The 27,948-nt window shown below is 43.0% G+C and overlaps 1 protein-coding gene across 4 annotated transcripts in view; it reads right to left on the minus strand.

The window, feature by feature from the left end:
• Positions 1-27,948, minus strand: part of RAB11FIP4 (RAB11 family interacting protein 4) — a 1,128,176-nt gene that overhangs the window by 180,387 nt on the left and 919,841 nt on the right. For all 4 annotated transcript variants that reach the window (XM_069200002.1, XM_069200003.1, XM_069200004.1 and 1 more), the window contains one exon: positions 18,895-19,118. In XM_069200002.1, the coding sequence (XP_069056103.1) occupies positions 18,895-19,118 (224 nt within the window). The remainder of the gene's footprint in view (positions 1-18,894; positions 19,119-27,948) is intronic.

A 27,948-nucleotide genomic window follows, 5' to 3' on the forward strand; every position in this document is an offset into this window, starting at 1 on the left:
ACTCACATGGTCTCAAGGAGCTGTTTGTGGGCATGCTGCTCAGTCGAAGAGCTAGGTTTTGAGGCCTTTCCTGAACTGCTTCAGTGACGCAGTATGCCTGAGTTTGAGAGGTAGCGTGTTTCATGTTTGGGCTGCTAGGTAGGAGAAAGATCTTCCTACTGCTGTACTTTTCCGGATCATGGAGCACGCTGGGAGGAACAGAGACGTCCGTTGGGTTCGTAGAGGGCGAGGCAGTGGTTGAGGTATGCTGGTCCTATATTGTGCAGTGCCTTGTAGGTGTGGATCAGGAGTTTGTATGTGATGTGCTTGTTGACTGGGAGCCAGTGTAGGTCTCTGAGGTGGGAGGAGATGCAGCTGTGTTTGGTGGTGACCTGGATGAGTCTGGATGCTGCGTTCTGGACTCTCTGTAGTCTTGATTGATGTTTCTTGGTGATGCCAGCATAGAGTGCGTTGCTGTAGTCCAGTTTGCTGATGATGAGTGCGTGGGTGAAAATCTTCTGCAGGAGTCGGAGTTTGTGAAAGCATGACGAAGAGACGGCGTTGACTTGGCGGGTCATGGATAGAGAGGAGTCCAGGATGATGCCCAGGTTGTGCGTGTGGTCTGTAGGTGCCGGAGTGTTTTCCAGAGTGGTGGGCCACAACAAAGTATTCCAGGCAGAAGGGGTGGAGCCAATTACGAGGATCTCTGTCTTGTCCGAGTTGAGCTTGAGGCAGCTGGCCTCTATGCAGGTGGCAACTGCTCTCCTCCCGTTGTGGAAATTTCTCTTGGCCTGAGCAGAGTCCTTGGACAGGGAGATAATCAGTTGGGTGTTGTCGGCGAAGGAGACTATGTTTAGCCCGTGCTGTTTGGTGATCTTGGCAAGCGGGGCCATATAGAGTTGAAAAAAATCGGGACGAGTGAAGATCCTTGAGGCACTCCGCAGCATATGTCTTTGGGTTCTGACGTGAACGGTGGTACTCTGACACTCTATGTTCTTCTGCTGAGGAAGGACCCTATCCAATCCAGGGCTTTATATCAGATGTCGGCGTCGTGCAGTATGTTGCAGAGGATGGAGTGGGAGATGGTGTCAAATGCAACAGAGAGGTCGAGGAGGATGAGTGCATGCCGTGCCTCTGCGGTCCAGTATGATGCAACTGTAGCTGCTAAGAGTGCGGTTTGAGTGCTGTGGTTGCTTCTGAATCTGGATTGCGATGGGTCTAGGATACAGTGTGTCTCGAGGAATTCAGTGAGCTGATGGTTGGCGCCCTTCTCCGTTACCTTGGCTGGGAAAGGGAGCAGAGAGATGGGTCTGTAGTTCTTCAGCTCCCTATGGTCGGTGGTGAGTTTCTTGAGTAGCGGGTTGATTTTGGCATGCTTCCAGCCTGAGGGAAATGTGGCGCTCTCTCTTAAATCACACATACAGATTATACATTGACAATTAAACATATAAATTGGTAAATCACTATACAGGATGTGTTACATTAATCAGTGAGAGTTACAAGGTGTTGGAGTCACATGTACTTCATAGCTCTCTCTGCTTTATTAGAAGGATTACAATTTATGAACTGCAAGTAACAAAAGGATCTCTGTGTTAAAAGCAGTAACACTCTTACCCATCTACATAAAATAAAAACACATATCTTGACAGCAAATGTGTTAACCTCCAGAGTTATCTCACCATTATTATGCCCTGAAATTTACTGAGCACACAAAGATCTCTGGACAGACGCCTTAACCTCAGAAGATATTTTAATATGCAGACTTTGCAACCAATTAAGCACAACAGAATTACTGCCACTTTTCTCCTTGTTGCCAATTTCTCTGTGGCAGTTTTTAAAAAATAAACGTATAAATTGAGGACCAGATTGTGTGTCAAGTTATGTCACTTTTTTGGCATGATACCGCTGTGAAATCTAATTTGTTAAACCTCGTAATGCACTCAAATGAACTAATGATAGACCTGCTAAACACGTGTGAGGTCTTACGATTGATCTGATGTTACTTCTTCTCATGTCACTTTTTGTGAGGTCATGGGCTGTGATACCACTTCCTATGATGTCACATGATGTGATGCCACGTGCGATGTCATGCACAATGTCACGTGCTGTGATGTTATGCGCCATAATGTTGCTTGCATACTGCCTAACTTGGTTAGTCCCCCCACCATTTGTGTTTTTTAGGACTTGTGCCTTGACCCAGTGTATTCTATTTCATGCACTTATTTCCTATTCTGGTCAGAAAGGAAAATGTCACTTACCTAGTGTACATCTGTTCGTCGCATTAGTCGCTGCAGATTCACATGCTGTGCACAGTCCGCCGTCTGGTGTTGGGCTCGGAGTGTTACAAGTTGTTTTTCTTAGAAGAAGTGTTTTCGAGTCACGAGACCGAGGGACTCCTCCCACTTCGGTTCCATTGCGCATGGGCGTCGACTCCATCTTAGATTGTTTTCCCCGCAGAGGGTGAGGTAGGAGTTGCGTATGCTAGTAATAGTGCCCATGCAATGGAATGAATACGTATGTACAAAATGAAGGTTAAAGTAATATATTTACAAATGTACAAATGTTGAAGATCTACTTCTAAACGGCTACAGGCTCCCGGGGAGGCGGGTGGGCGCATGTGAATCTGCAACGACTAATGCCACGAACAGATGTACACTGGGTAAGTGACATTTTCCGTTTGGTGGCATGTGTAGCTGCAGATACACATGCTGTGCATAGACTAGTAAGCAGTTATCTCCCCAAAAGCGGTGGTTCAGCCTGTAGGAGTTGAAGTAGTTTGAAATAAAGTTCTTAGTGCAGCTTGACCTACTGTGGCTTGTTGTGCAGATAACACATCTACACAGTAGTGCTTAGTAAATGTATGAGGCGTAGACCATGTTGCTGCTTTACATATTTCGTTCATTGGAATATTTCCTAGAAAGGCCATAGTAGCACCTTTCTTTCTGGTTGAGTGTGCCTTTGGTGTAATACGCAGCTCTCTCTTTGCTTTAAGATAGCAGGTTTGGATGCACCTAACTATCCATCTAGCAATGCCTTGTTTTGAAATAGGATTTCCTGTATGAGGTTTTTGAAAGGCAATAAATAGTTGTTTTGTCTTTCTAATTAGTTTTGTTCTGTCAATGTAGTACATTAGTGCTCTTTTGATGTCTAATGTATGTAGTGCTCTTTCAGCTACGGAATCTGGCTGTGGGAAGAACACTGGTAATTCTACTGTTTGATTTAAGTGGAACGGTGAGACAACCTTTGGTAAGAATTTTGGATTTGTTCTTAAAACTATCTTATTTTTATGTATTTGAATAAATGGTTCTTGTATGGTAAATGCCTGGATCTCACTCACTCCTCTTAGAGATGTGATGGCAATGAGAAATGCAACTTTCCACGTTAAGTATTGCATTTCACAAGAATGCATGGGCTCGAAAGGTGGACCCATGAGTCTTGTTAAGACAATGTTGAGGTTCCATGAAGGAACAGGTGGTGTCCTTGGTGGTATAATTCTCTTTAGGCCTTCCATAAACGCTTTAATGACTGGTATTCTGAATAGTGAAGTTGAGTGAGTAATCTGCAGGTAAGCAGATATTGCGGTGAGATGTATCTTTATGGAAGAAAAAGCTAGATTTGATTTTTGCAAATGTAGTAAATATCCTACTACATCTTTTGGAGATGGGTGTAATGGTTAAATTTGATTGTTATGGCAGTAACGAACAAATCTTTTCCATTTATTTGCATAGCAGTGTCTAGTGGAAGGTCTTCTAGCTTGTTTTATGACCTCCATACATTCCTGTGTGAGGTCTAAGTGTCCGAATTCTAGGATTTCAGGAGCCAAATTGCTAGATTCAGCGATGCTGGGTTTGGATGCCTGATCTGTTGTTTGTGTTGTGTTAACAGATCTGGTCTGTTGGGTAGCTTGACATGAGGTACTACTGACAGGTCTAGTAGTGTTGTGTACCAAGGTTGTCTTGCCCATGTTGGTGCTATTAGTATGAGTTTGAGTTTGTTTTGACTCAATCTGTTTACTAGATATGGAAGGAGAGGGAGAGGGGGAAAAGCGTACGCAAATATCCCTGACCAATTCATCCATAGAGCATTGCCTTGGGATTGGTGGTGTGGGTACCTGGATGCGAAGTTTTGGCATTTTGAGTTTTCTTTTGTTGCAAATAGGTCTATTTGGGGTGTTCCCCAAATTTGAAAGTAAGTGTTCAGTATTTGGGGTGAATTTCCCATTCGTTGATTTGTTGGTGATCCCGAGAGAGATTGTCTGCTAGCTGGTTTTGGATCCCTGGAATAAATTGTGCTATTAGGCGAATGTGGTTGTGAATCGCCCAATGCCATATTTTTTGTGTTAGGAGACACAACTGTGTCGAGTGTGTCCCCCCCTGTTTGTTTAAATAATACATTGTGGTCATGTTGTCTGTTTTGACAAGAATGTATTTGTGGGTTATCATGGGCTGAAATGCTTTCAGCGCTAGAAATACTGCTAACAGTTCTAGGTGATTTATGTGAAACTGCCTTTGATGTATGTCCCATTGTCCTTGGATGCTGTGTTGATTGAGGTGTGCTCCCCACCCTGTCATGGAAGCATCTGTTGTTATGACGTATTGTGGCACTGGGTCTTGGAAAGGCCGCCCTTTGTTTAAATTTGTACTGTTCCACCATAGAAGCGAGATGTATGTTTGGCGGTCTATCAACACCAGATCTAGAAGTTGACCCTGTGCATGTGACCATTGTGATGCTAGGCACTGTTGTAAGGGCCGCATGTGTAACCTTGCGTTTGGGACAATGGCTATGCATGAAGACATCATGCCTAGGAGTTTTAATACCATTTTTGCTTGTATCTTTTGTGTCGGATACATGGCCTGTATTACCTTGTGAAATGTTTGAACCCTTTGTGGACTTGGAGTGGCTATCTCTTCTGTTGTGTTGATTGTCGCTCCTAAGTATTGCTGTGTTTGGCACGGCAAAAGGTGTGACTTTGCATAGTTGATGGAGAAACCCAGCTTGTGAAGGGTCTGTATGACATACTTTGTATGATATGAACACTTTGTTAGCGTGTTGGTTTTGATTAACCAGTCGTCTAAGTAAGGGAACACATGTATTTGCTGCCTTCTGATATGTGTAGCTACTACTGCTAGGCATTTTGTAAAGACTCTTGGCGCAGTTGTTATTCCGAATGGCAACACTTTGAATTGGTAATGTATTCCTTTGAATACGAACCTTAGGTATTTCCTGTGTGAAGGATGTATCGGTATATGGAAATACGCATCTTTTAGGTCTAATGTTGTCATGTAGTCTTGCTGTTTGAGCAGTGGGATTACGTCTTGTAATGTGACCATGTGAAAGTGGTCTGATTTGATGTAGGTATTTAGTGTTCTGAGATCTAGTATTGGTCTCAGAGTTTTGTCCTTTTTTGGTATTAGAAAGTACAGTGAGTAAACTCCTGTGTTTTTCTGTAGACTTGGTACTAATTCTATTGCGTTCTTTTTGCAGTAATGCTTGAACTTCTAGTCCTAGAAGATCTATATGCTGTTTTGACATATTGTGTGTTTTCGGTGGGACGTTTGGAGGGAATTGGAGAAATTCTATGCAATAACCATGTTGGATAATTGCTAAGACCCAAGTGTCTGTTGTTATTTCCTCACAAGATTTGTAGAACTGGCTTAGTCTTCCCCCCACTGGTGTTGTGTGAAGGGGTTGTGTGACTTGTGAGTCACTGTTTATTTTGAGGGGTTTTGGGACCTTGAAATTTTCCCCGATTTCTTGGGAATTGGCCTCCTCTGTATTGTCCCCGAAAAACTCCCCTTTGATATTGTCCCTGGTAGGTAGTTGGTCTTGTCTGTGAGGTGTTGGTTTCTGTGGGTTGACCTCGAAACCCTCCCCTAAAAGGTGTCTTCCGAAATGTGCCTCTGCTCTGCGGGGAGTACAGTGCGCCCATGGCTTTGGCTGTATCGGTGTCCTTTTTTAGTTTTTCAATGGCAGTGTCCACCTCCGGCCCAAACAATTGCTGTTCATTAAACGGCATATTGAGCACAGCCTGTTGTATTTCAGGTTTGAACCCAGATGTGCGCAGCCATGCGTGCCTCCTTATTGTGACTGCAGTGTTTATTGTCCTTGCAGCTGTATCCGCTGCATCCATGGAAGACCGTATCTGATTGTTCGAGATACTTTGCCCCTCTTCCACCACCTGTTGCGCTCTTTTTTGGAACTCTTTGGGTAGGTGTTCGATGAAATGTTGCATTTCATCCCAATGAGCCCTGTCGTATCTCGCCAAGAGTGCTTGCGAGTTGGCGATACGCCACTGATTTGCTGCTTGTGCTGCAACCCTTTTTCCCCGCTGCATCAAATTTGCGGCTCTCCTTGTCCGGAGGTGGTGCGTCGCCTGATGTATGCGAGTTGGCTCTCTTACGAGCTGCCCCAACAACTACTGAGTCCGGTGTCAGTTGTGTTGTAATAAATATAGGGTCTGTGGGTGGTGCCTTATATTTTTTCTCCACCCTTGGAGTTATGGCTCTGCCTTTAACTGGCTCCTGAAATATTTGTTTCGAGTGCCTTAGCATTCCTGGGAGCATAGGAAGGCTTTGATAATGGCTATGGGTGGAGGACAGGGTGTTAAAGAGGAAGTCATCCTCAATAGGTTCCGAATGTAGTGATACATTGTGGAATTCGGCTGCCCTAGCCACCACCTGTGCATATGATGTACTGTCCTCAGGTGGTGACGGTTTAGTTGGGTACGACTCTGGGCTATTGTCCGATACTGGAGCGTCGTAGAGGTCCCATGCATCTGGATCATCTTGGCTCATTGTGGTATGAGCTGGTGAGTGTGTTAATGGTGGAGTTTGCGCCGGTGATGCATGAGTTGATGGTGGTGGTGGAAAAGGTGGTGGAGTTACTTTCTTTACCACCTTTGCTTGTGGTTGCTTGTCTCCTTGTTGGAAGGCAAGTTTCCTTTTCATCTTGATTGGGGGAAGAGTGCTGATCTTCCCTGTATCTTTTTGAATAAAGAGCCGCCTTTGCGTGTGATCTGGCTCTATTGTTTGTAATTCCTCTTCAAATCTGTGTTTTTTCATTTGAGAGGACAGTCCTTGTTCCTCTGAGTAGGAACTAATTCTCGGTTCGGATGCCGGATGTTTCGGCACCGAAACCGTTTCTATTGATTTTTTCGGCTCCGACAACATCTTTTTTCTTTTCTGCGTCGTGCCCACTCGGTGCCGACCAACTTCGGTGCCGCTGTCTCGGTGCCGAATCTTTTCTGCGCCACTCTCTCGGGCCCGAGATTGCTGCGTGCCTGTATCTCGACCGGAGTCGGATGACTTCGACACCAGCTCGCCCTTTTTCGGTGCCGATGGACGGTCACCTACTTTTCGGGTTAAGCCATGGCCTGTTGGCGGTGGCGTCCCCTGGGCTTTGTCAGTCTTTTCGTGAGCTTTTTGTTTCGACGTCTTACTCACGGTTGACGTTCCTTCGGCGTCGAGTTCTTCGGAATCCGACTCGTGGATGGAGAAAGTTTCTTCTTCTTCCTCCTCGAACCGTTGTTGTCCTGTCGGCGTGGACGCCATCTGCAATCTCCTGGCTCTTCGGTCTCTGAGCGTTTTCCTCGACCGAAACGCGCGACAGGCTTCGCACGTATCCTCCTTGTGCTCGGGGGACAGGCACAAGTTACAGACCAAATGTTGATCCGTATAAGGATATTTATTATGGCATTTAGGACAGAATCGGAACGGGGTCCGTTCCATCAGTCTTGAAGTCGCACGCGGTCGGGCAGACCAGGCCCGACGGGGGATCGAAATTACCCCGAAGGGCTACCGGAGCTCTTCAAGATTCGGTGTCGATTTGTTCTAACTAACCCGATACCGAACGAAACAATACCGACGAATTTTTCCGAGATTCTGACTAACTTTCCGACCCGAAACACGGAGCGAAAAGGAACACGTCCGAACCCGATGGCGGAAAAAAAACAATCTAAGATGGAGTCGATGCCCATGCGCAATGGAACCGAAGTGGGAGGAGTCCCTCGGTCTCGTGACTCGAAAACACTTCTTCTAAGAAAAACAACTTGTAACACTCCGAGCCTAACACCAGACGGCGGACTGTGCACAGCATGTGTATCTGCAGCTACACATGCCACGAACACGTGTATTTCCTGAATTTTGGACCCTGCAACAAAAATCTGTGAAACTCTTAATGAGGGCGTGTTTTTCATAAATGAAACTATGGCCCGTGCATTCATGCAAGACGCTCTTTGGGGTATAGATGCCTTCTATTCGTATAAAGTTAAAAGATATGTGTTCCACCAGTATTCTACAAAGAGATCTGCACATTCAGGCCTGGAGGTAGCGCTTTGAACAGTAGATTGCTATTCCAGCATGGAAAACACTATTCCATCAAGTGTCACTGGCGCACTGCACAGAGGACAACAGTAGCGGCCCGTCCTTTAGGGTGGAGGGGCCATGCCCCCCACCTTTTGCCCCTCATGAAGAGTATCTGTCAGGCTGAACAAAGGTCAGCCTGACAGACACTCTCCATGTTCAGCTCAGGCAGCCAGGAGCAGACATGTGCGATTTGCGCACACTCCTGGCTGCATGAGCTGAACTTTGCTGGGCTGAGGAGGTCACAGATCCTATGGGCGTGACCTCCTCGGCTCAGCAAAGGTACCTCGAGGCCCTCCACTGGGTGACGAGGAAAGCATCACCAATTGACACGCTCCCTGGGCGCTTCAGTTTAAGCCCTGAAGTGCCCAGGGCGAGTGTCAATCAGTGACACTTCATCACAGAGTGGGGTAGGGTCAGCAGTCTCACTGACGCCATCCCACTCTGTGACGAGGCTGGGACTGCTGCCTTCCCTCACTGGCTGACCTAAGGTCAGCCAGTGAGGGAAGGAAGCAGTCCCAACCCTCCTGGGACCTGGAGGCTGAAGGTAAGTGTGTGTGTGTATGTGTGTGATGTTTTAAATTGAATGTTTGGTGCGCGCGTGCATGTTTGAGTGTTATGAGTGTTGTTAATGGATGTGCATGCGTGCGTGTGTGAAAGAATGAGTATGTGCGATCTTTTAAAATGAATGTTTGGTGCGTGCGAGCATGTTTGAATGGTATGAGTATTGTTAATGGATGTGCGTGCGTGCATGCGTGTCTGAGTGTGAAAGAATGAGTGTGTGTGTGTGTGTGTGTCCCGCCCGCCCCCCTCTCTCCTAAAGCTGCCAGCCGCCACTGGAGAACAAGAGCTAATGATCCACTCTTGATGCCCAATACTCTCCAGCAGAATAACCAACACTCACTAGCAGAATACACCCACATTTATAATGCGGGAACTGGTTATCCAGTACATAAAGGAATAAAGCATCGTAAAAAAACAAACCACAGTGGTACCGGAAAGGGAGAAGACGCTTTCAATGAATCACAGAATGGTGATAAGGTGATAAAATGTTTACGCTTGACACAAGCAAATTTTGCATTGCCCCTCCAAGCTAAATACAGCTCCTGATTTTTGCTTTTCTCGTTTAGTTGTGAACTTGATGTAGCAGCTAAGCACAAAAAAGAAGGCTATGCAACTAAATAAGAAATTAAGATGAGCCCTGTCCTATGCTCCCTGGGTTATATATCTGTATCAGCAGGGGCGTAGCTCCAGGAGGGTGTTGCACCCGCCTAATACATGTATTTTGTGATAAACAGTTGCGTGCAGGTGCTTTCAGTCCGGTATGGTGAGGTGTCTGTCGGATTACACCAGGAATTTGTAGAGCACACAGACAAAAACGCACACACTCTCTCTCCCCTCTGTTTGGAAAAACGTCCGTGTTGGTTATTTCACTAAATAATGCGCTCTTCCACTTATTACACCTACCACTACACATTAGTCTCCTTTTCCACTGCCCTTTAAGCACCTCTCCTGCGCCCTGCTTGTTGTGTGATGTATTTTAACATCATGTGCCAGCGTGGTTGTCGTGAAAATTGAAGTTAACACCCCCACCCCCACCAATCATACTGTCTCAGCTAAGCTCCATGTGTACCATGTTCCATAGTTGAAAAAATAGAAAAATGTCAGTAGTTTTAATCTCAACAAGCAGATAAAGTGGAGTTTCTCCTGAAACAATACCCAATCTGTTGATAACTCAATCCACCTTCTATTCCTCCCTGACTATACATACACTCAGTGAACAACGTATTATACATTGATGTTCTGTGTCACTGCTTTATACTGGCACCAGGTCTATGGAAATGACAATTGATATTACATTCGAATGAAGTGAAACGGCTGCATATATTACGGACTGTGTAGTATATGCTTCATAAAATAGTGCAGGTTATATTTGGTAAAATGGATTATAAAGTCAGGCAATTAATTATTACAGACCCGAGAAGAACATGTCTTAAAGTATCAGCAGAGAAACTCAGCTACATACACTGGTTCTGTGTCACATGAAGAATGAAAAATTGTGATATTCAAGCTATGTGGAGACAGGTAGTAGTAAACAATAGTGTTTGATGTTTCCAGTAAGAAAGTGGATTTTTTTTTTTCAAAGATGACATTTTTGGTGAAGCTGGCTATTAAAGTAGACACGAGCTGTAAACCCAGTGCTTACTTCGAGCCGGTGGTTTCTGGTGCTCTGCATCAGCACTTAATTGTCAACACCGGCACTCATGACAGCTGCCATATGATGGCACTCTTTCAGTGATCGAGAGATAAGCATAACAACATTATTAATACAATATACATTACAAACAAATAATTAGCTTTGGTGGCCATAAAAACTGTCTAAATTGCCACACTTGTAGGAGTGTGATGGTTAGTAGTTATGTAGACATTGTAAATGCAGAGCTGTCATTGACAATGGTTGGTGCAAGCTACGGTGGCCCCCTGAGGAGGGCTGTGGCACTTATTTTTTTTTACAAATCAAGCACTGAGTAAGCCCAGTGGCACCAGGTCTATGGGAGTGACAACTGACACACATATCAAATTAACTAAAGCCCAGCGTGGATGCTATAGGAAGAAGGAGACAAGCCCATTCTAGATTAGAGGAGAGAGGGCATTCTTCTCAAATATTTGACACTCACCAGAACGAGCATACCACACGTGTTCTGCCTTGCCACTATGAAATTCATACTCAGAATCTTCACCATATGCTATGTCATTTTCTCCAAATTCACAACAGTTGCAAATTCCAACTCACCAGCAACATGTCATTCTCCATGCAATACTTTATATTTTGTTGCCAAAGAAGGTAGCTCAATTGCAATTATACCATTCTCATTGCATATGCTGAGTTAATACAAGCTTGCGATGGCATTGCTCGCCTACATACTTGCTAAACAGCTATGCTGTGCCACCCATGGCTTCCGAGACAGCCATAACTATGCACAGATTCTCAGACATCAGAGATTGTATGTTTATACACAGCAGAACTACAATGTGCGCCTGAGTAGCCCATATGCGCTTGGAGGCCACACTAGTGGCAGATGTGCTACACAGTAACTTAACACTTTTTGTCCCTGAGCAAAAATCAAGAAAAGCTTCCAATTAACTTTTCCTCTTTTATTGGTATTTACAGTCTTAGCTGACTGAAATGTAATGATCTCAATCACAAGGTCAAACAACAAACATCTTCTACTTTGGTAAAGGGTTACAACTAACTGACAATGAACTCCAATGCCATAAAAGTCTGTCCTTCTGCTCACCCCATTTGTCCCAGAATCCTTTTTAGGTCGAGCGCACAAGCGCTTTGACCTGTAGTAAGTATTGTGGGCTTTTAACCACACCCACCACACACCCATCACTTTCACTCGTTTGTGGGCTTGTCTTTCAAAAATCCTTTATCATCATTGGTAAATGCTTTAAGGTTCATCCCTCATTAGGGCAATTTTGACCGCCTTGCAGACTGACTCTGTTACATGGATAATTGCGCGATTGCTGATACGTTTCTTCTTTTTCTTTTTGTGTCTTTCCTTCGTGCTCATGCTGATGGTGGCCATGGTGCTTTGAATCGGCTCGCTTGTGTCAACTGTTTTATTTTTTTTATTTTCAACTTATGGGGCAAGAAAAGTCCAGTTAGGAATTTAGAATGCTAATAACTCTAAGTCGAGCAAATGCGAGACCCATTGAATTGCAAAGGCTGAAGCCCTAGCATATGGGCTGAAGTGTACATCTTTTGGCCTACTCTTCTCTAAATTGGAGCATCTGAGAACATTTTTATATACAGTATTTTCAGAAGTTGATGTAATTGGAATGTATTGTCTTTGTGCATATGTATTGTTTTTATCCTTTGTTATATGTTTATATTGGGTGTGTATTTAGTTTTTATACATCTCTATGAATAAATTAAGTTTGGTAGAAAACTGTTGGAATGTATATTGGGATAGGAGAATGAACACCCTTACTACTCATGTTAATTGTTCTTAACAAAATAAAGGATTAACTACATTTCCCATAGGTTCTAATTAGTTTGAACTATCTTTACATAGGCATATGGTGTGCTCCACTATTTCTTTGATTCTTTAGAATTGTAAATGCTTGTTTACAACTGGTGTAATCCAAAGATCTCTTGCAGTGTAAACACATGGACTGTGGTTTGGTTAAATCAATTTCAGTCACTTAGGCTATTTTTGGCAGGTCCCTTCAGGGACTACATGTCTAAAATGCCCATCACCTTTTAAGTAAGCCCACAGGTTTTTGTGGATGTGACGTCTGTTACCAGCATGTATATTTTATCTGTATCTAATGTTATCGGTCTCTGAAAGTAACACAGGAGAGAGACAGTCATTTTGGATCTGGCAATGCTTGTTTTAGTTGTTTGTCATGGGGAGGAAAATGTAAGGTAATCAACGTTGACAAACATGGCCAGTGTCAAGGATAGTCAATCAACGGCCCTGCACACTAATCTGGAGGACAGCCCATAATCTAACTCGACATTACCCTAGAGGACGAACTACATGCTATCCAACTCAGAGTTACCCTACATGACATATGGGGCAAGTAGGAATGGACAGAGGGAGCATTTATCCAGCATAGTTACAGAACAGGTGTCATATTCTATTTTCTGCCATTAACTGAAGTGTAAATTGCAATAATTTAAATGTGAGCCTGTGTAAGCATAGTTGTATAAAATATAAACATTGTCTATGATCTAATTCACAGCCCATTAACCTCAAAACAAAAAAAGCTGAGGAGGTCTCCTAAAATTACCATTTTGTTGAAAACTGCTGTTGCCTTTAAATAATCAAAAGCGCACGACCTACATTTCTAGGTTCTCTACCATCAAAAGCCATTCCTCTTTGCTGTTAATGATCTACGCGTTTGATCATATTTAAATGAAATGTTGTTTCAGTGATCCACTGCTGCGGTGAATTCCATTTGAATATCTGAGAGGGAGATACCCAGCGAGAGTCAGAAGTACTGCGTGGTCAAATAATGAAAGGCACCTCATTTGAGCACTGGAGCTGTGAAGTTTAGGTCTTGGCCATAATTACCCAAGACTGGCCAGCTCGAATATTAGGGTGGGTATTTCAAGTGATTTAGATCAGAGTTTCTTTCTGTGACGCCTCCTCGGGGTTGAACACTGTCCAGAAAATGAAATAATTTTAGTAGAATAATAAAATACATATTATATATAAGATGCTCTGTAAAGGTGAAGGACTTTGAAATCTGAGCCTAAAAGTTAAATTGGTATTCTCAGCTTGGTTTGTGGAAGCAGCACAGGTACAGTAAACAATCTAGTCTGGTAGATTTGTGGCCTCCACTGCAGCACTGGTTTGCACAGACAAAAAGAGAACATACATTAGGAGCAAAAAAAAGGCAAGTGACAAATAGCCTGTCTGCTGTATTACAAGTACCATAGGCTATGATGCACTTATACCAAAGCGTTGAGACAAAAGCCTTGTTTATGATGGAACATCTCATCTGCCAACCTCCAAATCAAGCGTAAAGTTATTTGCTAAACTTTACTATATTATGTAATTGTTTAGAAATAAAACTACACTGTTAAAAGGTCAATTGTTGCATTAAAATTACAGTTTTAAAAATATTTTTTGTTTGTGAATAACGTATTTCATAATTTTAGTAGTTAGATTTTTATTTGCTTCTGAATTATTATGTATTGTGTTGAGGTTTAAGTCATAAAAAGTGCTTAGCCAGGAAACACAGTTTCTAATAGTGATTGAGTGGAGTCCACAGTAGTCAAAAGGAAAGGAATCACTGATTTAGATGACATGTTAGCAGTTGGGATCCTGCTATAATGTCTCAATTCAAGGGAAGGTTGACATTTTAAGCTTGTTGATTTGCCTACATGTTCCTCAATAATTGTTTACTCAGACCACTCTTAAGACTAACTTACCTGCCCTCTAGGATTGAGCCACCATGCTCATTCACTGTTTGTTATTCAGCCGCATATGACCCTTAATCTGACTTCTGATAACCCTTATTATTTCTGTAACATAAGGTGATTTATTATTGTGCTTTCGTTTGGATATGGCAGCCCATTTAAATGTGTGCTACTCCACAATGCCTGTACTATAGAAAGAAAATGATTTATCAGCTACAAAAAGAAAACACACTTCGGCATTATCATAATCAAACAGAAAACTAGGCTGATTGTTGCCGACTGGCTATGGTGAGATAATTTTAATAGAGGCTTTGAATAGAGCAGGGACATCAGGCTATAAACTTTGCTGAGGGAGCTTGGAAGTGATTAGGCAAGGTACATGGGAAATGGGAACAATATTTGCTCTGCCACAAGACATACAGGGACCTTGGCAATGTAAGTTAAGAGAAAACATTTGCACTGTGAATAGGTGAGGGGGTAACAGACATCATATGGGAGAAACCAAAAGTACATTTTAAGGAGTTAAAAAAGATATTCAGTTTTGATTCCAAACTTAGTTTAATTTGATGATGCCTTTATCGACCCACATTTTCCAGATAATGAGGACTACTACCCTATTTCCAGCAAAAAGAAAAATGATCACACATACTGCTTGAAGTCAATATCTCATTGTTAGAAATGGGGTCTCTAGATGGTTTACACCCTGTCTAAGTAGAGACCCTCACTCAAGTCAGGGTAAGGGAGATACTCAGCTAAGATAACCCCTGCGCACCCCCTTGATAGCTTGGCACGAGCAGTCAGGCCTATCTCAGAAGAAAACCATTTGCACATAACACAGAGTAATACAGTGAAAACACTCAAAAGGACACCACACCAGTTTTAGAAATATAGCCAATATTTAGCTGTGTAAAACAAGACCAAAACCAAAAAAATCCAACACACGGTAATAAAGATATGAATTTTGCAAGAATTACTTGAAAATACAGTTCCTTGAAGTCGATAGCTCCGCCTTGGGCTATCACGCCGTCATAAACAACAAATCAAACAGTTCAGGCTGACCACGGTGTCGCGGGCCAGCTACATTCACAGGAAAGCCTGCAAACAGTACCTTGGAAATGTAGGGCGTTGTGATCCTCGCGATGAGCTCAGGAGTGCAGTGTCACTGGCGTCGGTTCTGGTGTAGGGGTCGTCGGGCCCTTGAAGTCACACGTGTTGCAGAGCAAACTCCGGGCTGATGACATAGTCAGGAGCGCTGGCGTAGATGGCGCTGGGGCTGCAGGGCGAAGCGGGACAATGCGACATGCGGTGCCCACAGGTCACGGTGCAGGTAGTGGCTCAGTGACGGCGTCCTGAGGCATCGGTGAGATCAAGGCTGCGATGTGGAGCGGGTGGTGCAATGTGCAGTGTCTCCAGCTCGCGGTGTAGGCAGTGGCATCATCATTGCTGAATCGCTGTCGTCGGCAGGTCAGAGGCAGAGGTACAATGCAGGGTGGGCTCCATGCGCAACCACGGGTCGCGGTGCAGACAGGGGCGTCTGTTGACAAGGCTGGAGTCGATGGCACTGGCGTCAGTGGACCTGGGCTGCGGTGTGGGTCGGGGTGGTGCTCTGTGTGTCTCAGGCGTTGGTGTCAGCATAGAGCTTCGTCATCGGGGATACCAAGGCTGCGATGTGAGCGAGGCGATGCAGAGTGCGGGCCCACTAGGTGTCGGCATCGGTGAGACCAGGGTTGCAGTGCAAACCGGGGCACGGCTCCGGTCAGGCTGAACGCAGCGGCGTCGTTGAAGGCATTGTGGTGGTTTTTCTTCTGTTTTAGCACAAAACACACAGTTCCTAGTACTAGTAGTAGGCAGATGAACTTGAAGTCTTTGATATCCCTGAGACTTTCAAAAGGAGGCAAGCTCTACTTCAAACCCTTGGAGAAACTTCACAAGCAGGATACGCAGCAAAGTCTAGTCTTTGTCCTCTGTAAGGAAGAAGCAGCAACTGCAGGCCAACCCAGCAAAGCACACACAGCAAAGGGGCAGTACTTATCCTCCAGCTATTCAGCTCTTCTCCTAGGCAGAGGTTCCTCTTGATCCAGAAGTGTTCTAAAGGTCTAGGGTGTTGGGTCCATTACTTATACTCATTCCCTCCTTTGAAGTAGGCACACTTCAGAGTAATGTCTCTGTTGTTCACAAGAACCTGCCCTACCCAAGCCTGGCCCCCAACACACTCCAGGAGGTTGGAGACTGCATTGTCTGAGGACAGGCACAGCCCTTTCAAGTGCAGGTGGCAGCTCCTCCTTTCCCACTCTAGCCCAGGAAGACTCATCATGATATGCAGGACACACCTCAGCTCCGTCTCTGTCACTATCTAGAGGTAATTCACAAACATCCCAAATGTCAATCTGACCCAGACATGGATTCCACAGACAGGCAGAGGCACAGAATGGTTAAGCAAGCAAATGCCTACTTTCAAAAAGTGGTATTTTCAAACAGTCTCAAAACCAACTCTACCAAAAGATTTATTTTTAAATTGTGAGTTCAGAGACCCCAAACTCCACATCTCTATCTGCTCCCAATGGGAAACTAAACTTAAAATATATTTAAAGGCAGCCCCCATGTTAGCCAATGGGAGAGATAGGCCTTGCATTAGTGAAAAGCAAATTTGGCAGTATTTCACTACCAGGACATGTAAAACATACCAGTACATGTCCTACCTTTTAAATACACTGCACCCTGCCTCTGCCCAGGGGGCTACCTAGGGCCTACCTTAGGGGTGACTTACTTTTAGTAAAAAGGAAAGTTTGGGCCTGGCAAGTGAGGTACACTTGCCAGGTCGAATTGACAGTGCATAACTACGCACATACACAGAACTGCAGTGGCAGGTCTGAGACATGTTTACAGGGCTACTCATGTGGGTGGCACAATCAGTGCTGCAGGTCCACTAGTAGCATTTGATTTATAGGCCCTGGGCACATCCAGTGCACTTTACTAGGGATTTACTAGTAAATAAAATATGCCAATCAGGGATAAACCAATCACCAATACAATTTACACAGGGTGCACTTTAGCACTGATCTGCAGTGGTAAAGTGTGCAAAGACAATAAACCAGCAAAAACATATCTGAAAAAATAGGAGGAAGAAGGCAAAACGTTTGGGGATAACCCTGCAAAAAAGGCCATTTCCAACCCTCATTTGCTGGGAAATGTGTTTGATGGGATTCTCAATGCATTTTGGAACTCCAAAAACACGTTTCTTAACGTCTTACTATTATTGAGATTACGGATGATTTACCTAAGTCCCACTGAAAAATCTTCAAAGTGTTTCCAGTTTGTATGCAATCTTAGAGTTCTCATATGAATGGGATAATGACAATGTGTAAAAATGTAGCAAGATTATATTTATGTGGTCTTAATATTTGTTCATAGACTAAAGTCAAGCAGCATCCGTCTTTGTTTCCATCTCCAGCTATTCTAAGCAGAGTTGTAAATTAACATTTCAGATAATGATCTCGGACCTAAGAATTAAAACGCCAGGATGTTTCATCTGAGTTGGTTCCCAGGCAAAATTACATTCATGATAATCACTTCAGAGGCGTCCTTTGGATATGCCAATAACTGGCTTGTTCCATAGATTTAAATTGGGGAAAAGGTGTGACAAACATGATAAGGCTGAGCCAGGCAGGAATAATATGCTAATTATTGGGAAACACCTTGATGAATGAGCTGGACTTGATTATCAAAAGCACACCTAAAATGTTCACAGGCCCTGATCTTACCTACATGCTGGAGAGGACTGACTGTAGGTTATAACGAACCCTGCAGCCCCTAGTGGAAAGTGAAACACAATCTACAAGAGAAAGATATTTCTCCATTATTGTTGTTTGTGAAATTTGAAAGAATCACAGACCTTTGTTCCCATGTGAACTGGGTTTTCATCACAAAGCTGTTGCTTGGTACGAACAAGGATTTCTCTTCTTGGATAAAAGGAGCGATAATAAAAGTGTAAGAAATAGTAAGAATTTAAAAATCGACAAAAACATCAAAAGTAGAATAATGAACAGAGGCAAAGGCAGGCCTTGCTTCCTTACAATTATTCTCATTTAGAAACGGAAGCTGATGACATCTTTATAAATCAACTTGGAGCGTATAACTGGATCTTTTTAATGACTACTTGGATTTCTGTTCTTGTTGCGATAAAGACCCACCACACGGAATCACACCTGTATTACAATTATGTTATTTGTTAATTCATCTTCCGTTTAAATGTTGCTTTATATCACTTGTTTTTACTTGGTCATAAAAGACTTTCTCTGTCATAACCCTCTCACCGATTAAACAATAGGATATTGTTAATATGAATCTTCTTTCCGTTCTCCTAGGTAAATAGAATTTAATAAAGCAGAAAGCGCAGTTGCAGGGCTTTTTTCCATCTTCCAGGTATGTATCCAGTCAAAACCCGTCAGAGTCACCAAAGAAGGAAACTGCAAAGGTTGCAATGTGGGCCGTTTCACTAGGTACACACCAATGTTTGAGGAATACATCTGAATTACAGGAGGATTCTACTGTAAGTGACTGGGTGATTATTAAACAGTTTTCACCTAGAAAGAAACAGCGCTAAAATAAAACACTTACTTGTCTCCAGGAAGGAAGAGTCCCCCGAGAATGGTTTCTTTCTCTTCCCTTCGACATACATCAGATGCTTCTGAACTCTGTACACTACCGATGGCGCTGTCCATGTCCGACTCATGGTGGGCTTCCCGTTGAGCAAGGGTCATTGTGTCATCATCAGGGAATAGATCGCACTGGCTGTAGGGGTTCTCTCCGTCAAAACAAGTCACCTCTGAGATTTCACCACCCTACAAAGACAGAGGCGATGTTAATCTTTCAGTTCCTTCTTTCGACTATTTACAAATATGACTCATGGCTCATGCTTAAGTTCTGTAATCAAATAAATACCCACTCAATGCCAACTGTGCAAATTACTATAAAACCGATTTTAGTCTCCTAAATTTAATGTTTTTTAAGACGATGATATTTTTATTCACAAACTATTTTAAGTAATACTGGGAAGCAAACAAGGGTATAATCGAATCAACATGAGTTTGGAACAGGCTAAGTTCATTGTCCAATTTCGAATAATTGTCACCCTGAGAGCACCGCGCAGCAGTTTTGCATAGAAACACAAATCTGTTTATTGCATCAGAACTCTTTCCCCCTCTTTTGTAATCTTAATCTGGCTAGACATTCCAACTTTAGCTTTAAATATACACATTTATCGAAATAAAAAATATGGCATCTCTTTTTATATATTACAGCCCCCTTAGTCTTTCGCTTAAGGATTCTTAAGATGTTTGCTATGTTCAATTTTGCAATTAACTCCCATCAAATTGCTTGGTTCACTCGAGGCCTCCTTTCCATTCTGCTCCTGCTTTGAAACAGTTACTTTGTTTCTCTGAGGCACAAGGAAGTAGAAACGGATCTTAGAAAACGTTCAGTTTAGAGAACTGGTGGAGCCTTGTTGCACATCACAGCTTCCTGCTTGCTCTAGCATCCCAGCTAAATTGGACAAAACGCTGCCTCAAACTTCAACAGTTGTAATGCTGCGGTCCAATTTATCACCATTGTGGCAAATCGAAGTGAAGTATTCAGAACACTCAAAAAACATGTGAAAGGTTCGGGGGGGGGGCAGTGCTCAAGGATGGACTTTATATGGGGTAGTTCTGAGCATCATCGAAGCATGTACCACTTCAAAGCGGATAGAGAAAGCGCAGACACGCTTTTCATGCTATGTTTACACCAGGATACACATGAGATGCACTAGGCAAGCGTGCATGACTTACACAGGTTACTGTGTACTCCCAGAGAAAGAACAGTCATGTCGTAGTGATGCTAGCTGCATGGATGACACTCTGCAACCTCCCAATAACTAGCAAGTGTCGTAGGCTAGCAGTAGTGTTGTCATTACTAGCCAAATGCACCCGCTCTCCTTCTGACATGCAGTCCAAAAGAGGCATTAAGAACACTACTGCTTGTTTTTCAGGTGATCTGATAGGATTATGCCGTTCACTCAACTGGAGAAGTCGAAAGTGGACCTCTGAAGAGGTAAATGGCTCTTCATCTCCCTCAGGATGCAGGCTCCCAGATTATGCAGGCCTTAATATGACCATATGGGCAAACTATAGCATCTCCTTCAGAGTATGTGGTCTGATGCAGACAGAGCTCCAAACTAGCCACAGCAGGGAAGCAGTAACATGGAGGACCCACATGCACTGCTTTATATCCTGTGCAGTTTCGTGATAGCAGGGGGTGATCAGTACACTAAAGGCGACGGCCTCATTAGGTACAGGCTGGTACCCCTTCTTGGCCTATTCTAAGAGGCTTGTTACCAATACCCATGGGAAGTGGAAGTATTGCCTGTAAGTTCTAACACACATCATGACTTATCTTTTGTGAGGAGTTGTTTCCCTTTCATGAGACACTGACACCATTCTGTGGTGTAATTTTAGAAAGATTATTCTCTTTATCAAAGTCACTTCTTTAGAACAATTAACTGTGAAGTTGCCAATACTAGATTAGCAGAGGAGCAGCAGAAGGTTTTAAAATCGTCTATTCCGTAAGAGTCAGACCGAGTATATCAGCCATATTTTTAAAGAAGTTTTTGTTAGTAGCAGTGTACTAAGTGCCCTTTGGAATAGCATACAGCTAACTAACTTTTATGGTGCTTTCCCAAAAGTACAGCTTGTTGATTGCTGTATTTAAAACCGAACTGTTATCGCTGATGGCAAGCTGGCAGCATAAATATATAAACAAATAGATCTTCAAATTACTAGTTTAATAAGAAAAACAAGAGTGGAGGAAAATAGGTAAAAAAAACAACTTGCAAAACAGAAGCAGAAAACAAACACTAAAGTCAAGTACTGGTAGAGAAGTCTATGCCAGGTCAAGTATCAGAACAGTGTACTGTAGCTACATCTACAATAGTAACAATTGTGAACAACACCAAGACACCACTCTATGCACTGCGGCTGAAGTCAGGGACAACACAAACGCACTGGAGCTGTAGTTTAAACAGTAAAGTGCTCCTGACTGTCTTTGACCTTTTACACCATTATCTTATCAGAATATAATGGACATGTAACAGCAACGAATGGGTTACAGAGCAAAGCTTGAGGAAATCTGGTGACATTTAGAGGTGACATTTTCAGATTTGTTGTTAGAAACTTTCAACATGTATCTACCTCGTGAAAAAAGCTAATTTTGAGGGGTCATTAAAATTGAGGCAGATGTTTATAATGTACACAGTAAGCAGCCTCGCTGATCAGACTCACAGTGGCTAGTCAGGGACTGATTGGCCGCACACAGATGTCTCATGGAAGGTTGCAATCCAATCCCTTTAGATTACTTTGCAATGACACCCACAGATCAATTGATCATCCGCAGATTCACTGCTGATAGGTTCGTGGAATCAGGGGATAGGTTAAAAGCCCTTCCCATCCTCCTTCAAACCCCTATTAATTAACGTTATCAAACCCCTCCTCCCTAATTGGTTTAGCCCCATTAGGCAAGTGCAGTGAAAAACTACAGGAACTGATAGTACTTCCGTTCACTCTGAAACACCTTGAGTCTGCCAACAGTGCCAAGAGATCAAGACATTTGTGACAGTTGAGCTATATGAAGATCGCACAAAACAGTGTAACACTACCTCACAGGCAAGTACAATTTTGGTTACAATACTAGTACAGTTGTGCACATCAGAGACATCAAGAATATTTACTATTGGCACATTGAGAAAACCAGTCCCTACGGTGAAAGCACTAGAATCAGAGTCACTGTCTATGTTATATGCTCATTGACGATGTTGGGCCAGATGTAGGAAGAAAGCAATTTGCGACTTGCAAATTGCGAGTCCCTGTGACTCGCAATTTGCAAGTCGCAAATTGCTATGCAGTACGGTGTCTCAGACACCGACTGCAACTCGCAATGGGGTCGCAATGACCCACCTCATGAATATTCATGAGGTGGGTCGCAAATTGCGGCCCCATTGCGAGTATAGGCACTCGCTAACATGGAGGCCTGCTGACGTCAGCAGACCTCCATGTTAGCGACCTGCTTTTAAATAAAGCAGTTTTTTTTTTTTGAAGTGTAGCCCGTTTTCCTTAAGGGAAAACGAGCTGCACTTTAAAAAAAAACGAAACCTTTAGTTTCAGTTTTTTTGAGGGCAGGGAGTGGTCCCTTGGACCACTCCCTGCCCTGAAAAAATATTTTGGGCTCCAGTAACAAACTGGAATGGGTCCCATGGGGACCCCTTCCAATTTGCGATTGGGTTACCATCCACTTGAAGTGGATGGTAACTGCGATGCCATTTGCGACCGCATATGCGGTCGCAAATGGTATTGCATCCCAATGCGACTCGCAAATAGGAAGGGAACACCCCTTCCTATTTGCGAGTCTGAAATGCATTTTGCGAGTCGGTAACGACTCGCAAAATGCATTTCTGCATTGGGATACGCGTTTTGCGACTCGCAAACGGCAAATTTTGCCGTTTGCGAGTCGCAAAACGTTTGCTACATCTGGCCCGTTGTTCTTAATCCTGGCATTGTATTAAAGGCTTTTGACATTTGTTTTGCATGAGCAGTAAGGGGCTCAAAGGCTTTCAAATAAATCAACTTCCTAGTGGTTTATGTTGCATCAAAAATTACATGTGTCAACATGCAGCTTGGCAGTTACATATAGATCTGAATGCCTTGGAAACAACCAAATAATGCTAATATGAAGATGATAGGAATCACTTGTGGCACCTACACCAGAGGATTGGCTGCAGGCACTATGGGGGCCACACTCAAGTGACTCATTTACAAATTGAATGACCAGTTGGAGATATATGAAGAAATATTGGGTCAAAGCACAGATTGTGAACATGGGAGTGTATCAAATTGCATAGGTAAGGCAGAGGACATAAACAGTTATAGGCATCGAAGATATGAAACAGACCCTCGGATTCCCATGACGATGCACAAGATTCAACATTAAACATCCAAGCACTCTGAATGCTGATCTAGAAAATGACTGGCTACTAAATTATATGACAAGGATTTTACCAAAAAGTGCCAGGAGTACCGACCATTACATAAGGAAGCATGGTGTTGAAACGATAAAAAGTGCTGGCAGATTTACTACAGTAATCTATCTCTGAAGAGAGAATTTAGGACACAGCCAAACAAAAGAAATAGGTTCATCTTAGGACAGCTACCAAACCATATACCTTGCACATCTAGAACTCTACGACCACTGACAACTGAGACCGTTTGATCTGATCATGCTTTATGTCCTCTCTTCTTGTTTTGTATCAAATTGAAAGCATAAGCATGGTTCTGTATATATGTACAGTTCCGTTTTTGTTCTTTTATTGAGCAAACAAATAATAAACATACTCAATCTCATGATCCGAATATACATAAACCCACCATTTATAGTCTCATCTTTGGGGTGAGTTAAGTTCAATATTATTGATAAACACGCCGACATTTGAAAGGAAATACTGAATTCGGTGGATAACCCACCTGTTCAATTTCCTGTGCCAAGATATCCCTATCAAGGAGCAAATACAGTTAACTGATTGTCCTCCAGATTTTGTATTTCCTACTATTATTTGTAGAAGTTGTATTACCACCAAACTCTACAGCAGGGCAAACACTTCTTAGAATTTGCATTTAGACATGAGCAACGGCCCCAAGCTCTACAGGTAAACGTCTTACCCAAGCATCTTGGAACGAGCACTTCCCATGTCTGTGAAGCTGAACAAGGCATCTGTTTTATATGCAACTAATGAAGAGAAATAACAACAAAGGCAACTTACAAAGCAAACAAAGCATTTAGTGTGGTTTTCCCGTTCCTGATTTCTGGGCTTGCCCAAGGAAGGTGTTTGAAAAGTTCCTGGCAGCCGCTTCCTCATACCAGAAGGATCGCGTGGGACATTGCTCTGCTTGTTCACCTTTCCTCTCAAAGCATTTAAGGCCTCGAATGAAAGCACCTGCACTGCAGCCAGAGAGAGGCGTTTGGCTGCGGTCCAGGGGAATAACGGGTTGAGCCACGAGGCGGATACGTTTAAATGTAATGCTTCTGGTTCTGAAAGAAAGTCAGAACACATGCAGAATTCCGAAGTTGCATATATGCAGATTTTTGTCTTTTTTAATTCACAATAGATTTCCAATTTTGTCAGCTGCAGGAGTGAGCCAAACTTCCAGTCAGTTTGTTTTGTGAATTTTCCCATGGTTTGTAGCCATTATAAGAAGAAGCAGTGCTGTTGAAGCCAATAGCTCTTGCATGCACTTTGAGTCCTGATTAAAATATGAAAAAAACTACTGCAGAGAAAAAGAAAACGGATTGCTTTCTGTATAAAATACCTCTATGAGAAAAAGAATGAATGTGTGATGATCCAGTGTCCTTTTAAGATGTGAACTAGTCCCTGATGTATTGCAGTCCACGCTTTCCTTTGGAGGCAGAATGATACACGGAACGGTCAATAGCATGCAGTGAGAGGATAATACTGCTCTGGGTTGAGCCAAAGTATATTATGTTTAAACAAATGGCAACAGTAGATATTACGGATAGCTCTGCAATCCATCCAGACCTAATGAAGAGTGGAATAATGTAGACAGCACTTCAGCATATTTTTTATTTCACAATTTTACAAATTATTTTATGAAACAAGGTGCTTTATATTTCATAATGGTCTGATATGAACATGAATTTCCACTAATATGTAGGTTAAATTATCAAAGGGACACCAAGGGTTTCATTGTAAAGGCAAAAATGTAACCGCATTATAGTTTGGTTGAAGGCACCTCTACTTTTGCATTAACTTTGTGCAGCTGGGGTGACATGGAGAGTACATCCTCGAGAGGAAGAATCCAGGTCATCTCATAATGACCTTGTAATAAGGAAACAATTGCATGTACCACCGTTCTCTGTCTAAAACAAAGTATTCTGGAATGATAAAAGACACAAAAAAGTAAAAGTAAAAAACCTAAACACAATAGATACAACTTGGGAAAGAGCTTGAAAGACTGAACACACAAGGTAATTAAACATCCTACTAGATATTTTACTACTTGAAGGAAGAAAGCGTAAAGGTTTATCTTACTCCGACTCGGTTTCTACTGATTTGTGTGCACACTTGTGTATTCAAAACTGGTTTGTAGCTTAATACCAATATTTTCATTTGCAATGTATTTCTTCCAATGTCTTGTTTACCTCTTTCCTAGGTTCCCGATGCAAATGTACTTTACACCTGGCGATGAACAGTCAATTATTGGCAACTGTAGACAACATGATATCGAAACATTCATGTTACTGAATACAGCCATTACCACTTTGCTGCACCACCTCATCACTGTTTTCACAGACGGGGGCTAGATGCTCTTTCACCCCTTAAACCAAGAATGCTACTCGTTACCTCCTTTTTGTTCCCCAATACTGATGGGTACTCACAAGGGGTGAGGGTGATCTCAACCGTTCTCCCAATCAGCAAGGAGATCATACCTTCCTCTACTCTGACAGATGGATTCCACGATGATAATTGTTTGTCTTTATCTCCACCTCCCCTACGTTCACCTGCCCTGCCTTCCAGACCTTTGCACAACATTAAAGGGTCATTCTAGCAATCCAGGTGCCCCCCAAATGTGTAGATGATTCTAGTCACTAGGCTGTCTTTGGTGCCTGCTGCACATTTGTGTATCATTCACCTCTCCTTTTCCTTTTCATTGAGTACTTAACAGGCAGCAGTCGAAGGGACCATAATGATTGCCAATTTCGATATGTGCAAAGTCGCGATTTTTCTGCTTTTTGTATGGCTTATGGCTGAAGGCATAACAAGAAACGCGGAGGCAGCTGGTAACAACTTTTTTAAAACAATGGTAGGAGAGATTATAAAGGAGAGGCTTGTTTGCTAAGTGTGTTCTTGCATGAATTCTGACAGCGTTGTTGGTTTCCATCTGCCTTGCAGCGGAGAGCCCACGGAAGCTCCACCAGTGATCTGCCTATGGTGCCATCACCTGGCTGGTATTCAGGTTCCAGTTATGTTAGAGACAGGCTTTGTGGATACGTCCTGTCTCAATACTTAAAGCTGTTGACACCTCCTGGTTCAGAAACAGAAACTGCAACAACATAGGAGAAAGTAAATGTATGTGTGGCATTCTGTATTTACTGCTTGTTTAATCCAAGCTATGGAAAACCCTCCGCTATTTGGTGTACAAGGGATATGTGGGAAGGCATATGATACTTCGACTGACCAGCTGTAAGGACTACTCCTAATATGTGTTTACAAATGGTAATTTACGATTAGCACTTACTGTTTTTGTGGTGAAGTGGTCTAGCGCAGGAGCACTAGGTCTTGAAATGAGACTCCACAAGCTGGGATTGGGGAACTCCATCTACCGGCTTTGCTGCATCCTCACACATTTCTCTTATATGTTAATGAGGAGCCAAATGCTTTCCTGAAAGTTTGCTCTCAAGCCCCGTTCAAAGACTGCTTGAGTAATGTTGCCACCCAAGCAACTGCTCCAGCTAGGTTTTGAGACATTTCTAGTTCTACTTGTGAAGGAAAAGGAACATCCTCCTTGAGAAGTCTCGGCTAGGTTAGGCATCTGTGATAAGAAGAAGGACTAAAAGTGCTGGCCTGCCCTTTGGCACCACAAAGGAGGGCTAAACTGAATGAGCCTCAAAGTCATCTAAATATTGAAAATAATGAAGACTGAGGAGACTACAACCTGGGATGCAATGGAACAACTAAGTCTGTTCTGACCTATTCCTGGAATCTACAGCTCCCAGTGCTTCTAGGGGACACCTTCCTTGGAGAAGTGAGTGTGCCACGCTGACCTATAATAAGAATAATAGTCTTGACATATTCAAGGTTCTACAGAGAATTACAATATTTCTCCTGACTGTAATGTTTAAGTTGAACAATCCACACAGAGTCAGTCTTTGTAGAGTGAAACACTTCCCTCCAGCTCCTCTCACCCAGACAGACCATGAGTATCTTGTAATGTAAGGGAGGCAGACCTTCATCTTCTGGTTGACTGGCCACAAGACCGTCTAGAAAAAGTTTCACTTGCAGGAACAAGAAAACAGACTTCTATTTTGCTTCGCTCCGACATCAACACATTAGTGGGACTGCATGTACACATCTTTCCATCAAGTCATCACAGTCATAGTAACCGAGTTGGCACATGTTGATGATATCAGATATTTGTCTCTAGGGTATCCCAAATGCATCCATCATGTAGTTTTTAATAGGTTTGCAATATCCAATAGTACAAAACTTAAGCACTGCATAATTAAGAGAATACTAAACAAAGCCACCTAGCACACAGTTTTGGGCAGATGAAATCCAGGAATTTAGGAAAAACAAATTTTAGATTTTGAACAACCTGAGAAACCTTTGGTGAAGAACTGACCTTCTTCAGGGGAGCCAGACAGTAACTCCCAAACTTCCTTCAAAAACGTTACTGTTTTATGACTCCTTCACAAAGGAGCATGTTTATGGTGAAGGCTGACCCCCATTTTTAGGGTCACGCGTCCAAGCGTTCTAGCCTGCTGTAATCTCTCTGTGGGCTTTTAACCACGTCCACCGCACACCCATCAGTTTAGTTGGTTCGTGGGCTTGCCTTTTAAAAATCGCTTGATTTT

This window comes from Pleurodeles waltl, chromosome 7 (genome assembly GCF_031143425.1).
Source record: "Pleurodeles waltl isolate 20211129_DDA chromosome 7, aPleWal1.hap1.20221129, whole genome shotgun sequence".
Classification (NCBI taxonomy): Eukaryota; Metazoa; Chordata; class Amphibia; order Caudata; family Salamandridae; genus Pleurodeles; species Pleurodeles waltl.